At 46.9% G+C, this 13,633-nt stretch overlaps 1 protein-coding gene across 1 annotated transcript in view; it reads left to right on the top strand.

The window, feature by feature from the left end:
* The window catches only part of PRPF6 (pre-mRNA processing factor 6), a 36,857-nt gene that overhangs the window by 485 nt on the left and 22,739 nt on the right, over nucleotides 1-13,633 (top strand). Inside the window, exons 2-8 of the mRNA XM_036825992.1 lie at nucleotides 1,295-1,463; nucleotides 2,652-2,770; nucleotides 6,669-6,747; nucleotides 7,208-7,384; nucleotides 7,620-7,775; nucleotides 12,770-12,864; nucleotides 13,316-13,472. Of these exons, the coding sequence (XP_036681887.1) occupies nucleotides 1,295-1,463; nucleotides 2,652-2,770; nucleotides 6,669-6,747; nucleotides 7,208-7,384; nucleotides 7,620-7,775; nucleotides 12,770-12,864; nucleotides 13,316-13,472 (952 nt within the window). The remainder of the gene's footprint in view (nucleotides 1-1,294; nucleotides 1,464-2,651; nucleotides 2,771-6,668; nucleotides 6,748-7,207; nucleotides 7,385-7,619; nucleotides 7,776-12,769; nucleotides 12,865-13,315; nucleotides 13,473-13,633) is intronic.

Here is a 13,633-nt window from a genome sequence, read left to right as displayed (position 1 = left end):
CGTGGCTACCCTCCCCCCACCAGGCCGGGCAGACCGGCCCCCCCCTCCATCCTTGTCCTGAACGTGACTGATTCTCTCCCCACGATCCGGGCTGGAGTCCTCTGTGTGGCCTCTCACGGTGGTACCTTATTCTTCCCCTGAGGTGCTGGTGGTCACATTGCTGCTGCTTCAGACTCTCTGCTCCGCAGGGGTGGGGATGGCATCTGTGAGCCTTGTGACTGGGTCCCCCAGGTCAGATGACCACCACGTATTGTCGAGTACGTGAGCAGGCATCGTCACCCTGTTTATTTGTTATTCATTTGATCAGGTTTCTCTTGTTGGGAGTATTATGTCCAGCGTTATGGACGTTAGAATCTGGGGCGCACACAAGTCTAAGATCTTGACAGTGTCTTCGGAGGACCTGCGGTTTACTAGGGGAGACGAGGTGGTTGCATGAATAAGTGCATAAAGAGGAACAGATTTAGAACTCTGGGGTTCCCGCGATCAACATCTGCGCCAAGTTCAGAAGGAGGATGTAGGGGTGTACAGATGTGGCAGGGTTAGAGGAGAAACTGATGCTTTGCGTGTTGGGCGTTTGAGAAGGAAGATGAGGCGTGGAGGAAGAGGAAGGAACTGTGAGGAGTCTGTGTGGGTGGGACGTGCGGTGCGTGGCGTGGCGCTGCGGGAGCAGAGGGCCCAGAGCCCCCGTAGGCACTGCAGAAGTAGACACCTCAGTACGCCGTGCTCAGAGCTGTGTTGAAGCAGAGGAAAGCTACGCGCGGGGGTAGCTAACTTGGATCCCAGCCGTGATGGGAGTCATGGTCTCGGAGGAGGGATTTTGGCGGTAGACCCCGCAGAATTTAGAGACAGATGGGAGGGAGAGGGAGGCAAAGCTGATGCCGTGGTGCCTGGGACGGCACTGCCACCATCGGCTGAAACAACCCAGAGCAACCGTAGGGCAGGCGCAGAAGAGGAACTCCGACTGGGCCACGTTGGGTTTGGGGGCCTGGTTGGATTCAGACGGAGGGCTGATTGGCAGATTGTTGGGAACGGGAGACTGTGACCTGGGAGCAGAGAGATCTGGTGCCCGGGGGAATCTCCCTCAAGGAGAATGTGGGGTGGCAGAAGGTAGCCTCAGAACCTTCTCAGGTTTCTCTCTTGACGAGGACAGCTGTGTGGAGTTCACTGCTTCTGGGCTCTTTGGAGGTTTCCCAGAGGAGTTAGAAGAAAAGGTGTCATTAGGTGACAGCTGTGGAGGGTCTTGGCACAGGAACAAGGCTACTCAGATAAATGGGCATCTTGGGGTCTCCTGCAGTGCCACTGGCTTCACCACCCGCTCGGACATCGGGCCTGCCCGGGATGCCAATGATCCTGTGGATGACCGCCATGCGCCGCCAGGCAAGAGGACTGTCGGGGACCAGATGAAGAAGAGCCAGGCCGCGGATGACGATGACGAGGATCTGAATGACACCAACTATGATGAGGTGACTTGTGAGGGGCCCCCCGGCCAGCGTGCATGCTCTTAACCCAGTGTGCTGTTGGCATCTGTGATGAGTGGCTTGGAGTGCTGGGTACATTGACTACTTCAGCTAGTCAGGGGGTAGGGGATAGCTCAAACGGAGTTTGAGAGGGGAGCAGGAAAGGTATAAAGAGATGTGCCTTTTTGTGGTCTCTTCAGAAGAGATGCACTTGCAAATATTAGCACTGTTGCGTTGGTGTTGTGTCTTGGCTGGTCTTTAATGATGAAAATTTTAAGTGGAATTGGTAATATTTACCTTCTTTTGCTTTAGTGCTTATTTTCTTAATGAATTCATGTTTGGTCTATTGAAGTGTTCTACAGATAGATTACAACATTTTTCCTCAGAGAAAAGTTTTTTAAAAATTCAATTTCGAGTAATTTTAAAGTTACAGAGAACTTTCAAAAATAATATGGAGACTTCCTGCATACTCTTCACAAGTTTCTCCCCATCTCACGTGACCCTAGTACTATTATTATTATTTTATTTTTAAATTTTTAAGAATTTTCATTTTTTTGGTCACACCGCATGGCATGTGGGATCTTAGTTCCCCGACCAGGGATCGAACAAGTGCCCCTTGAAGTGGAAGCACAGAGTCTTAACCACGGGACCGCCAGGGAAGTCCCTATTTTTTAAATTTTTATTTATTTTATTTTTGTTTTTATTTTGAGGTATAGTTGATTTACAGTGTTGTATTAATTTCTGCTGTACAGCAAAGTGACTCAGTTATACAGATATATACATTCTTTTCCATTATGGTTTATCCCAGGATATTGAATTGGGTGTATGCACCCTAGTACTGTTATTGAAACCAGGAAATTAACGCTGACGCAGCAATATTAACTAACCTGTAGATCTTACTTGAATTCCACTGGTTTTTCCACCTGTGTCCTACTTCTGGCCCAGGACCCCACCTTGCATTTAGTTGTGCTTCCTTAGTGTCCTCTGGTTGGTGTGGGTACTCTCTCTTTCATGCCCTTGGCAATTTTGAAGAGTACTCATCAGCTATTTTGCTATCCTTCAGTTTGGGTTCGACTGATTGAAAAAAATTGTTGAGCAAGCATTTTGCAGCTAGACGTGTTCTATTGATGTTTCTGTTGGCGGGGGTTGTATTGGAGAAAAGCTGACACTCTAAGTGTGTTGTTTGGTTCTCAGTTTAACGGCTATGCTGGGAGCCTCTTCTCAAGTGGGCCCTACGAGAAAGATGACGAGGAAGCAGATGCTATCTATGCAGCCCTGGATAAAAGGATGGATGAAAGAAGGAAAGAGAGAAGGTAAGACAAATTATCGCTCTTCATGCTGTGTTTATCCAACTTAAAAAAAAGTGTGTGTTTGTTTGTTTGTTTTTGGGCTGCACCGCGTGGCCTGCGGGATCTTAGTTCCCCGACCAGGGATCAAACCCGTGCCCCGTGCAGTGGAAGCGCAGAGTCTTAACTGCTGGACTGCCTGGGAAGTCCCAAAAAGTTTTGTTTCGATTTATTTCAGACTTGGAGAAAAGTTGCAAGAATAGGACGTGTGTCTGCTCAGCTTTGAGGCTGCCTGGGGCTTGGTCTGTGGCAGCCACACTTGGAAAACCCTGGACTGTTGCAGAGTAGCCTTGGGGCCTGGGGACTGGAGTGGAGAGCTTAGGAACTCCATGTTTGACTTCCCAGAAATCGACAGAATTTGGGGGATTATTCTGCCTATGCATCAGGGTTACCATCTTTGAAATGGGCCTGGTGATGTCGATGAGTGTATATTAAGTAACTTGGAGGTTCACTGAAGATGGCAAATGACCATCGCGGTCCTCGTGGGCATGCGGCTGTGTCTTGAGAATCTTATTGCACACGTCATTGTTGAGCTGGGCTGGTGGGGACGGACTCCAGTGAGCTGGAGGGTGCGAGGCCCAGGCAGGCTGAGGGAGGGGCACCCTCTGTTCCTGGGGGTCCGTTGGGGGAAGACCACTCCCTCTCAGAGCCCTCCTGTTTTCCCTCTGGGGCTCTCAGGTGGGTGTGTTGGACTGAACTTGGCCCAGCACGTCTGTCCTACTGATGTTACCTCATCGGCAACTTTCTGATTCCTTGTCGTTTTCTGGGGAAATATATGCAAAGTCAACATAGGATCTTGCAAACTATGATAAGTTTTATTGCTTCATAACATTTTTATATTTTTTACTACAAAAAGAATGCATTCTCACTCTAGAATATTAGGACAATAAGATTAAGTGTAAGTAAGAGCATAATGTTTATTCACAAGCCTGGAAGGTGACAGTTAACATTTTGGTTTACGTTTTTCTTTCTTTTTTTTTTTTTTTTTTACATTTTTATTGGAGTATAATTGCTTTACAATGGTGTGTTAGTTTTTGCTTTATAACAAAGTGAATCAGTTATACATATACATATGTTCCCATATCTCTTGGCTCTCGCATCTCCCTCCCTCCCACCCTCCCTATCCCACCCCTCTAGGTGATCACACAGCCCTGAGCTGATCTCCCTGTGCTATGCAGCTGCTTCCCACTAGCTATCTATTTTACGTTTGGTAGTGTATATATGTCCATGCCACTCTCTCACTTTGTCACAGCTTACCCTTCCCCCTCCCCATGTCCTCAAGTCCATTCTCTAGTAGGTCTGTGTCTTTATTCCGGTCTTACCACTAGGTTCTTCATGACCTTTTTTTTTTTTTCTCTTAGATTCCATATATATGTGTTAGCATACTGTATTTGTTTTTCTTTTTCTGACTTACTTCACTCTGTATGACAGACTCTTAACTCCATCCACCTCACTACAGATAACTCCATTTCGTTTCTTTTTATGGCGAGTAATATTCCATTGTATATATGTGCCACATCTTCTTTATCTGTTCATCCGATGATGGACACTTAGGTTGCTTCCATGTCCTGGCTATTGTAAATAGAGCTGCAGTGAACATTTTGTTACACAACTCTTTTTGAATTATGGTTTTCTCAGGGTATACTTTTTTCTTTCTATTGCTCATTATACATACAGTTTTCTTTTCATAACTTGTAGAATTTTTAGCTTTTTCAAAATCATATTAGAAGAGTGAAGTACCATTCTTCAGGGGAGTTTTTTAAAAGCACGTTATTTTACAATGGAATATTACTCAGCCATAAAAAGAAATGAAATGGAGGTATTTGTAATGAGGTGGATGGAGTTAGAGTCTGTCATACAGAGTGAAGTAAGTCAGAAAGAGAAAAACAAATAACAGTATGCTAACACATATATACGGAATCTAAGGAAAAAAAAAAAAAAAAAAGGCCATGAAGAACCTAGTGGCAAGACGGGAATAAAGACACAGACCTACTAGACTTGAGGATATGGGGAGGGGGTGGGGTGAGATGTGACAGGGTAAGAGAGTGTCGTGGACATATATACACTACCAAATGTAAAATAGCTAGCTAGTGGGAAGCAGCCGCATAGCACAGGGAGATCAGCTCAGTGCTTTGTGACCACCTAGAGGGGTGGGATGGGGAGGGTGGGAGGGAGGGAGATGCAAGAGGGAAGAGATATGGGAACATATTGTATATGTATAACTGATTCACTTTGTTATAAAGCAGAAGCTAACACACCATTGTAAGGCAATTATAAAAAAAATTAAAAAAAAAAAATAAAAGCACGTTATTTAATCAATGTGCATGAATTTATATGTATCGTAATTAGGTGGTTTTGCATATTAAAGAAGACTTGATTCCAATCTTCTGGAATTCATTCATTAAAAAAATCTGAGTGATGTGGATACATACAGAAAGTTGTTGTATTAAGTGGTTTTAGGGAAGTGGTTGGCTTTTGAAAACTTTTCACAATACAAAAAAGCAGAAAGAACCGCGCAGCAGACAGGCGTGTGCCCGCACGGAGTCTGCGCTATTCGGTTTGCACGTTCGCTGCTTCTGCTTCTGCAGGTGGGCTTTGCTGGGTCCCGCTGGGGTCCGTTCGCCCTGGCGCTGAGCAGTCCATCCTTGTTACCCGGCAGCCGGTCCACATCCACTGTTCCCTGCTTGTCCCCAGAACGTCGTAGGACTGCCTTTGACGAGCCATGCCGCAATCAGCACCACTCCTCGGGCATGTCTCCTAGCCACCACCCCCCCTTTACGGAGTGACTGCCCACCTCCTCATGGCACCCTTTTACTTGTTACGCTCTCAGCGTTTCCTGTGGATTGGAAGTTGGAGCCTGAGGCTTGATTCAGATCAGGTGGAACATCTTTGGCCAGAAAACCTGACGGTATCTGTGCGAGTTGCTTCCCATCAGGAGCTGTGATGCCAGGCTGTCTCCAGCCGGTCGAGAGGTGTTTGTCTTTTCCAAGCATGTCATTATTCACAACGCATTCAAGTTCCTGTCTAACCTTATGGAGGGAAATATAAATCTCAGCGTTGGGAAGCCCTAGCTGCTGGGCTCGTGTCTACTCCGGTTTGCCTAACTTGGTCGACACTTTGTCACCATTGCCCACGGCTCTTTGTGTTCACATATGACCTGGTCCTAAGTCACCAGGAACCCATTTGGATGGGCAACTAGGACAACGGTTCAGCTTTTCTTCTGAGCTGAGTTATTCAGAGGATGGCCCTACCTTTGGGATTTTATAGAATTTTAAAGCAGTAAATATACTTGTGTTCAAAGGCAAGTATTTAATGGAGTAAGACAACTTGCTTTTTATTTTAGTGAGTTCTGCATGTTTTCATCTGGTAGCGAGTTGAGTTATTTGTGAATGTATCCATTGTTGCCTTAAAATAGATTTGATTTAACTGCTTAGTGTGTGGAATTACTTTTTTTTTTTTTTTTTTTAAAAGAGCTCCTGACTTATTTATTTATTTATTTATTGCTGTGTTAGGTCTTCGTTTCTATGCGAGGGCTTTCTCTAGTTACGGTGAGCGGGGGCCACTCTTCATCGCGGTGCGCGGGCCTTTCACTGTCGCAGCCTCTCTTGTTGCAGAGCACAGGCTCCAGACGCGCAGGCTCAGCAGTTGTGGCTCACGGGCCTAGTCGCTCCGGCATGTGGGATCTTCCCAGACCAGGGCTCGAACCCGTGTCCCCTGCTTTGGCAGGCAGATTCTCAACCACTGCGCCACCAGGGAAGCCCTGGAATTACTCTTTTTGGTGATTTAAGTAGGAAGGATAATAAAGTGACTTTGTTTCAGAATGGACATCCAGGATTTCTAATACGTGCACATATTTTACTTCTAGGGAGCAAAGAGAGAAAGAAGAAATTGAGAAATACCGTATGGAGCGCCCCAAAATCCAGCAGCAGTTCTCAGATCTCAAAGTGAGCAGATGGGTGGCCGGCTGTCCCTCGTGGGCTTCCCAGCGGAGGACAGACGCTCTGGATTACAGCTGTGCTCGCTCTGCTCTTTCTTTCATTCCGGGGGGAGAAGAAGGGCCCTGCTTGGCTGTGCTGAATCCTACATGTGTGTGCAGAAAAGCTCTCCTCCCCAGAAAAGGGGGGACAGAGGGGCTGATTTTCTTTGTAACTTTGTAACCATGTCCATTTAGACATCACGTTTTCTGAACTGTGTTCCCTGGGCTTTGACAGAACAATTTACATCTGAGTGAAGTAGAGCAGATCCAACAGGTTGATTTTTCTAAGCGAAGTAGATAAATCATGTCTGCATCAGAGTCCTTAAGGCGTCATGATTTGGGCAATAGGGGTCAGGGAGAACATAATTTTTCTTGTGCATGTGCAATTCTGCCAGAGAATTAATGTTTGGGGGCCGGGTGTTTTCCAGAGGAAGTTGGCAGAAGTCACAGAAGAAGAGTGGCTGAGCATCCCTGAGGTCGGCGACGCCAGAAACAAGCGCCAGCGGAACCCCCGCTATGAGAAGCTGACCCCTGTTCCCGACAGTTTCTTTGCCAAGCATCTACAGACTGGAGAGAACCACACATCAGTAGATCCCCGGCAGACTGTGAGCACCCACAGAGAAGGCACACGGGGCTCCTTGTGTCTGGTCGGACAGATCAGTGCGGGGGGGTGGGGGCGGTGCTGGAGGAGCCGGAGTATGTGCTCCTGCTGTGCTCCTGCTGTGCTGCGGCTGAGTCTGTCCGATGGTCCAGATGTCGGGCTCCAGTGGAAAGAGTTTCCAGAGGTGAGAATGAAATGCATGCAGATGCAAGCCAGCGTTTTGTCCTTGCTTCCCCCAGCAATTTGGAGGTCTGAACACACCCTATCCAGGCGGACTGAACACTCCATACCCAGGTGGGATGACACCTGGATTGATGACACCCGGCACAGGTGAGCTGGACATGAGGAAGATCGGCCAAGCCAGGAACACTTTGATGGACATGAGGCTGAGCCAGGTGAGAGGTTGTGTCATGCGTTATTTTCCTACAGATTATATTAAAGAATTTTTGGTTTTGCTTATAAAACTAATTTATATTTGTGAAAAGTTCACCCTTTGAAGTGCTTCGTCACATGTTAAACAGACCTGTGACATGTCCAATTCCTTGTCCCATTACACAGTGTGACGGGATTCTGCACTCAGGCTGGCGCGTGTGTCGACCCGGAGGGCGGGCACAGGTGTGCTGCATTCGGTGCCGGCAGCAAAGGGCCACCTGATGCGGTTCTCCTGCTCCCTTGGGGCTTGGGGTCTGTGGCAGGTGACAGAGGGCTGCCTGAGGAGCAGCCCAGACAGGCACTCGTGACAAGCCACGTGCTTACTGTTGATGTCGCTTAATGCCCTTCCCTCTTTATATAAAAGTTAAACATACGTGTGTTCCTCCTGCACCCTAGTGAATCCTTGTGTCCTTACGGGGCGTGCACTTGGTTCTGTGCTCTAGAAAACCCAGGCAGAGTGAAGACCCTTTCTCATATGACACACACGTCAGAAACCGTGAAGGAAAATACTTTCAAATTGACTACATACAAATTAAAAACTTTTGCACAATAGAAAGCACTGTAAAGTCAAGAGAACCAGCAAATCGGGAAGGAGTCATCCTGCACATGAGAACCAGACCCAGAGTAGTCGTGTGTGTTGAAGAGAGTGTGGGTCTGCACAGGCCAGGACGTGACCAGGGCGGCGCACCCACACCACTGCGGAATGCTTTGTGTTAGACATTTTTATGGAAAAATTTCACACGTACTTAGAAAAACAGCAGAGTGAAGTACTCAACCATTCCTGTTGCTGCAGTGGAAAACTTAAATTTTAATTGAGCTTTTGCTATACTTGAGGTTTTTTGTTTTTTTTTTAATTTATTTTATTTTTATTTATTTATGGCTGTGTTGGGTCTTCGTCTCTGTGCGAGGGCTTTCTCTAGTTGTGGCGAGCGGGGGCCGCTCTTCATCGCGGTGCGCGGGCCTCTCACTATCGCGGCCTCTCTTGTTGCGGAGCACAGGCTCCAGACGCGCAGGCTCAGTAATTGTGACTCTTGGGCCTAGTTGCTCCGCAGCATGTGGGATCTTCCCAGACCAGGGCTCGAACCCGTGTCCCCTGCATTGGCAGGCAGATTCTCAACCACTGCGCCACCAGGGAAGCCTATACTTGAGTTTTTTATGGTGAGCAGATATTTTACAGTAAAAAAAAAATAGTAGCTTACAGATCCAAAAAATTGCACGTTTTCATGTTGCTAGATATGTATTTATAAATTGGAGAGTAGTTCATTGTGAATATCATGATTTAGTCTTTGATTGATGGACCTCTTGGGTGGTTTCTGCTTGTTCGTGGTTACAAACCATGTTTTTTTTTTATTTTTTAATAAATTTATTTATTTGTTTTTGGCTGTGTTGGGTCTTTGTTGCTGTGTGCAGGCTTTTCTCTAGTTGCGGTGAGCGGGGGCTACTCTTCGTTGCGGTGTGCGGGCTTCTCATTGTGGTGGCTTCTCTCGTTGCGGAGCACGGGCTCTAGGCGCTCAGGCTTCAGTAGTTGTGGCACGCAGCCTCAGTAGTTGTGGCTCGCGGGCTCAGTAGTTGTGGCTCGCGGGCTCTAGGGCACACGGGCTCAGTAGTTGTGGCGCACGGGCTTAGTTGCTCCGCGGCATGTGGGAATCTTCCCAGATCAGGGATTGAGCCCGTGTTCCCTGCATTGGCAGGTGGATTCTTAACCACTGCGCCACCAGGGAAGTCCCACAAACCATGTTTTGATGAACTCCTCGTGCTTCTATCTTTGCAGATTTAAGTAAATATTTTTACAGTATCTTTAAAGTGGAATTGTTGGATTGGCGTATTTTCACTTAGGTGCCAGATTGTCTCTCAAAGGCACGACATTTCACACTCGGCAACATGGGGGAGCTGGCTGTGCGATCGATCGCCCCCCACCCCCACCCCGTTGGCAGCTCTGGTCAGGGGGCCTTTGTCTTTGTCTTTGCCAATCTGGGAGGCCCATTCCCTCCAACAAGCCTCCACTTAATTTGCATCCTTGTGAGTGGTGAAGTTGAGCTTCATTTATGTTGCGTGGATCTAGTTTGTTGTTTATCTTTCACACTTGTGTGTAAAATGTAGAGAAAAAATTGTAATTTTTTGTGCTAAGATATGTATAAGATAAAATTTAAAGTTTTAGCCATTTTTAAGTGTATAGCTCGGGGGGCATTGAGTACATCCATATTGTGCCCCGTCACCACCATCATCTCCAGCACTTTCTCATCTTCCCAAACTGAGACTCTGTCCCCATTGAACACCTACTCCTCATCCCCGACCTTAGCCTCTGGCCCCACCATCCTACTTTCTGTCTCTGTGAGTTGACTGCTCTAGGGACCTCATATGAATAGATTTTCATACAGTATTGGTCCTTTTGTGGCTGGTTTATTTCACATACTTTCGTTTATGTCCTCAAGGCTCACGCATGTTGTAGCAGGTGTCAGGATTTTCTTCCTTTTTGAAGCTGAATGATGCTCCATTGTATGTATGTATAAACTGCATTTTGTTTATCTTGTTATCTGTCGTGACACTTGGGTTGCTTCTGCCTTTTGGCAATTGTGACTAATGCTGCTGTGAGCCTTGGTGTACAAATATCTGTTCAGGTCCCTGTTTTCAGTTCTTTTGGATATAAACTCAGAAGTGGCATTTCTGGATCACATGGTAATTCTAGGTTTACTTTTTTGAAGAACCACCATACTGTTTTCCACAGCAGCTGCACCATTTTAGATTTCCAGCAGCGCAGCACTGCACAAGGGTTCCAGTTTCTCTGCATCCTTGACAATATTGGTTATTCTTGGCATTTTGATAGTAGCCATCCTCATGGGTGTGAAGTAGTAGCTCATGGTGGTTTTTCATTGGCATTTCCCTGATTGGTGACGTTGAACATCTTTTCATGTGCTTATTGGTAGTTTGTATCTCTTCCTTGGAGAGATGTCTGTTCAAGTCATTTGCCCTTTTTTTTTTTGGGTGGAGGGGCCGTGCTGCACGGCTCGCGGGATCTTAGTTCCCCGACCAGGGATTGAACCCGGCCCTTGGCAGTGAGACCGCCAGGGAATTCCCCGGGTTGTTTGTTTTCTTGAGTTTTAAGAGTTCTCTGTGTATTTTGGATAACAGTTCTTTATCTGATATGTCTTTTCCAAATGTTTCCTCCTGGCTATAGCTTGTCTTTTCCTTCTCCTGACAGTGTCTTTTTTTTTTTTTTTTTTTTTTTTTTTTTTAATACAAATGGTCTCCCCAAGAGAAGACACTTTTTTTTTTTTTTTTTATTTTATTTATTTATGGCTGTGTTGGGTCCTCATTTCTGTGCGAGGACTCCCCCCAGTTGCGGCAAGCGGGGGCCACTCTTCATCGCGGTGCGCTGGCCTCTCACTGTCGCGGCCTCTCTTGTTGCGGAGCACAGGCTCCAGACGCGCAGGCTCAGTAGTTGTGGCTCACGGGCCCAGTTGCTCCGCGGCATGTGGGATCCTCCCAGACCAGGGCTCGAACCCGCGTCCCCTGCATTGGCAGGCAGACTCCCAACCACTGCGCCACCAGGGAAGCCCTGACAGTGTCTTTCACAGACAGAAATTTTTAATTTTAATGAAGTCCAGCTTATCAATTCTTACCTTCATGGATTGTGCCTTTGATGTAGTATCTAAAAAGTCATTGCCAAACCTCAGGTCATGTAGATTTTTTCCTGTGTTATTGTCTAGGAGTTTTTTTTGCCAGTACCACACTGTACTGTTTTCATTACTATACCTTTATAGTAAGTCTTTAAGTTGGGTCGTGTTCTCCGACTTTCTTCTTCTGCTTCAATGTTGTGTTGGCTGTTCTGGGTCCTTTGCCTCCTCTCCATGTGAACTTTAGAATCTGCTTGTCAATATCTACAAACTAACTTACGGGGATTTTGATTGGGAATGTGTTGAATCTACAGATCAAGTTGGGAAGAACTGACATCTTGACAATACTGAGTTTTCCTGTGCATGAACATGGAATCTCTCTCCAGTGATTTAGTTTTTCTTTGATTTCATTTGTTAAGGCTTTGTAGTTTTCCTCTTACAGATCTTGTACGTATTTGTTAGAGTAATGTCTAGGTATGGTTGACCCTTGAACAGTGCGGGGTGTTAGGGGCACTGACCCTGTGTGCAGTCGAGGGCCGTTCATGGCCATCGGTTCAGCCAGCTGCAGATCGTGTAGCGGCGTGGTATGTGTTGAGTGGAAAAATCCAAGTATAAATGGACCCACGCAGTTCAAACCCGTGTTGTTCAAGGGTCCATTGTGTTTCACAATTTTGGGTGCTCTTGTAAATGTTGTGTTTTTAATTTCAGTTTCGACATATTTATTGCTGGTACGTAGGATAGTGATTGATATTAACCTTGTATCCTGCAGCCCTGCTGTAATTACTTATTAGTTCTGGGAGTTTTTTGTTGATTTTTTTCAAATTTTCCACATAGATAATCAATCAAGTTACCTGCAAACAAAGGGAGTTTTATTTCTTCCTTCCCATCGCTTTTCCTCTCATCCCTTTCTTGTCCTGCTGCATTTTTGCCCATTTTTTACTCAGGTGGTTTTGTTTTTGTTGTTGTCATGGTAACTTTAAGACACAACTTGAGAGAATGCTACAACGAACTGCTCCGTGAAAATGTAAAGAACGTTAGTTGAAATCATCAATCTTTGTGATTTCTGGGTTTCACTCATTCTTAGATGGACCTTATGTTCAGTTAGGCTTTTCCCCCTGGGACTTTTATGTTTTCTTTTTTTTATAAAATCTTTGTTCTGTATGGGTGAAATTTGCTTATTATCGTTACAAACTATTGTTTGAGTTAAGGTTGTTTTCTTACTTAAAAGTTCCCATGTCCACTGGTAGTCGGGATTATGGGAAGGGGCTTCAGGGACCCTCCGAGGACCTCGTTCCAGGCATTCCTGGCTCTGTCCGACTAGCTGGGCTTGGCCTGTCTTGCAGGTATCTGACTCGGTGAGTGGGCAGACTGTGGTTGACCCCAAAGGCTATCTGACAGATTTGAATTCCATGATCCCGACTCATGGAGGGGACATCAAGTGAGTACCCTGCAGGGCCGGCAGCTGGGTGGGCTCAGGTTGCCGGGAACGTGTTGGATTTTATTTGAAAAATATGCAGCCAAAACAGGATGTGGATATTCTAAGAAAGGTAGAGTGGAATTGTTTGATTTCTCGTTTAAAGCATATCCGTACCCGTTCATCGTGGACATTAAATTTGTTACAGATAACATTCCACATCTGTGTGTGTGCCGAGCTAGCGAGCAGCTTGCCGATTGCGTCCCATGTTTCTGACCTTGACCTTGGGCTCGACGCCTGTGTGTGTGGAGGTGCCACAGACTTGGAAGCGTGCCGACTGAGTTCTGACTTGGTTCTGTCAGCAGGGGCATCCGATGTGACAGTTTGGACGTCGTGTCTGCAGTGGCACCCTCCTCCGGGCCGGGCACGCCCTCGGCAGGTGGCGGCCTGACCCTGTGCTTTCTCGCCTGTACAGCGACATCAAGAAAGCGAGGCTGCTCCTCAAGTCTGTTCGGGAGACAAACCCTCACCACCCGCCAGCCTGGATCGCGTCGGCCCGCCTGGAGGAAGTCACTGGGAAGCTGCAGGTGGCCCGGAACCTCATCATGAAGGGGACAGAGATGTGCCCCAAGGTGGGCGCCCTCCCCAAGCCGCACCAGGCCCCTGAGGGGCTTCGGCGTCTGGGCCGCGCAGGACGCCGTGGGCGTGAGCTGGACTTGGAGGGAATTGCCTGCCTTTTGGTGTTGAAGCTGCAGGCGGTGGGACAGGCGAGGAGGGGAAGAAAGCGGGAAAG

The sequence above is a fragment of the Balaenoptera musculus genome, chromosome 15 (genome assembly GCF_009873245.2).
Source record: "Balaenoptera musculus isolate JJ_BM4_2016_0621 chromosome 15, mBalMus1.pri.v3, whole genome shotgun sequence".
Classification (NCBI taxonomy): Eukaryota; Metazoa; Chordata; class Mammalia; order Artiodactyla; family Balaenopteridae; genus Balaenoptera; species Balaenoptera musculus.
The sequence above is the reverse complement of the archived record's forward strand: the minus strand, read 5'-3'. Positions and strand labels throughout refer to the sequence as shown.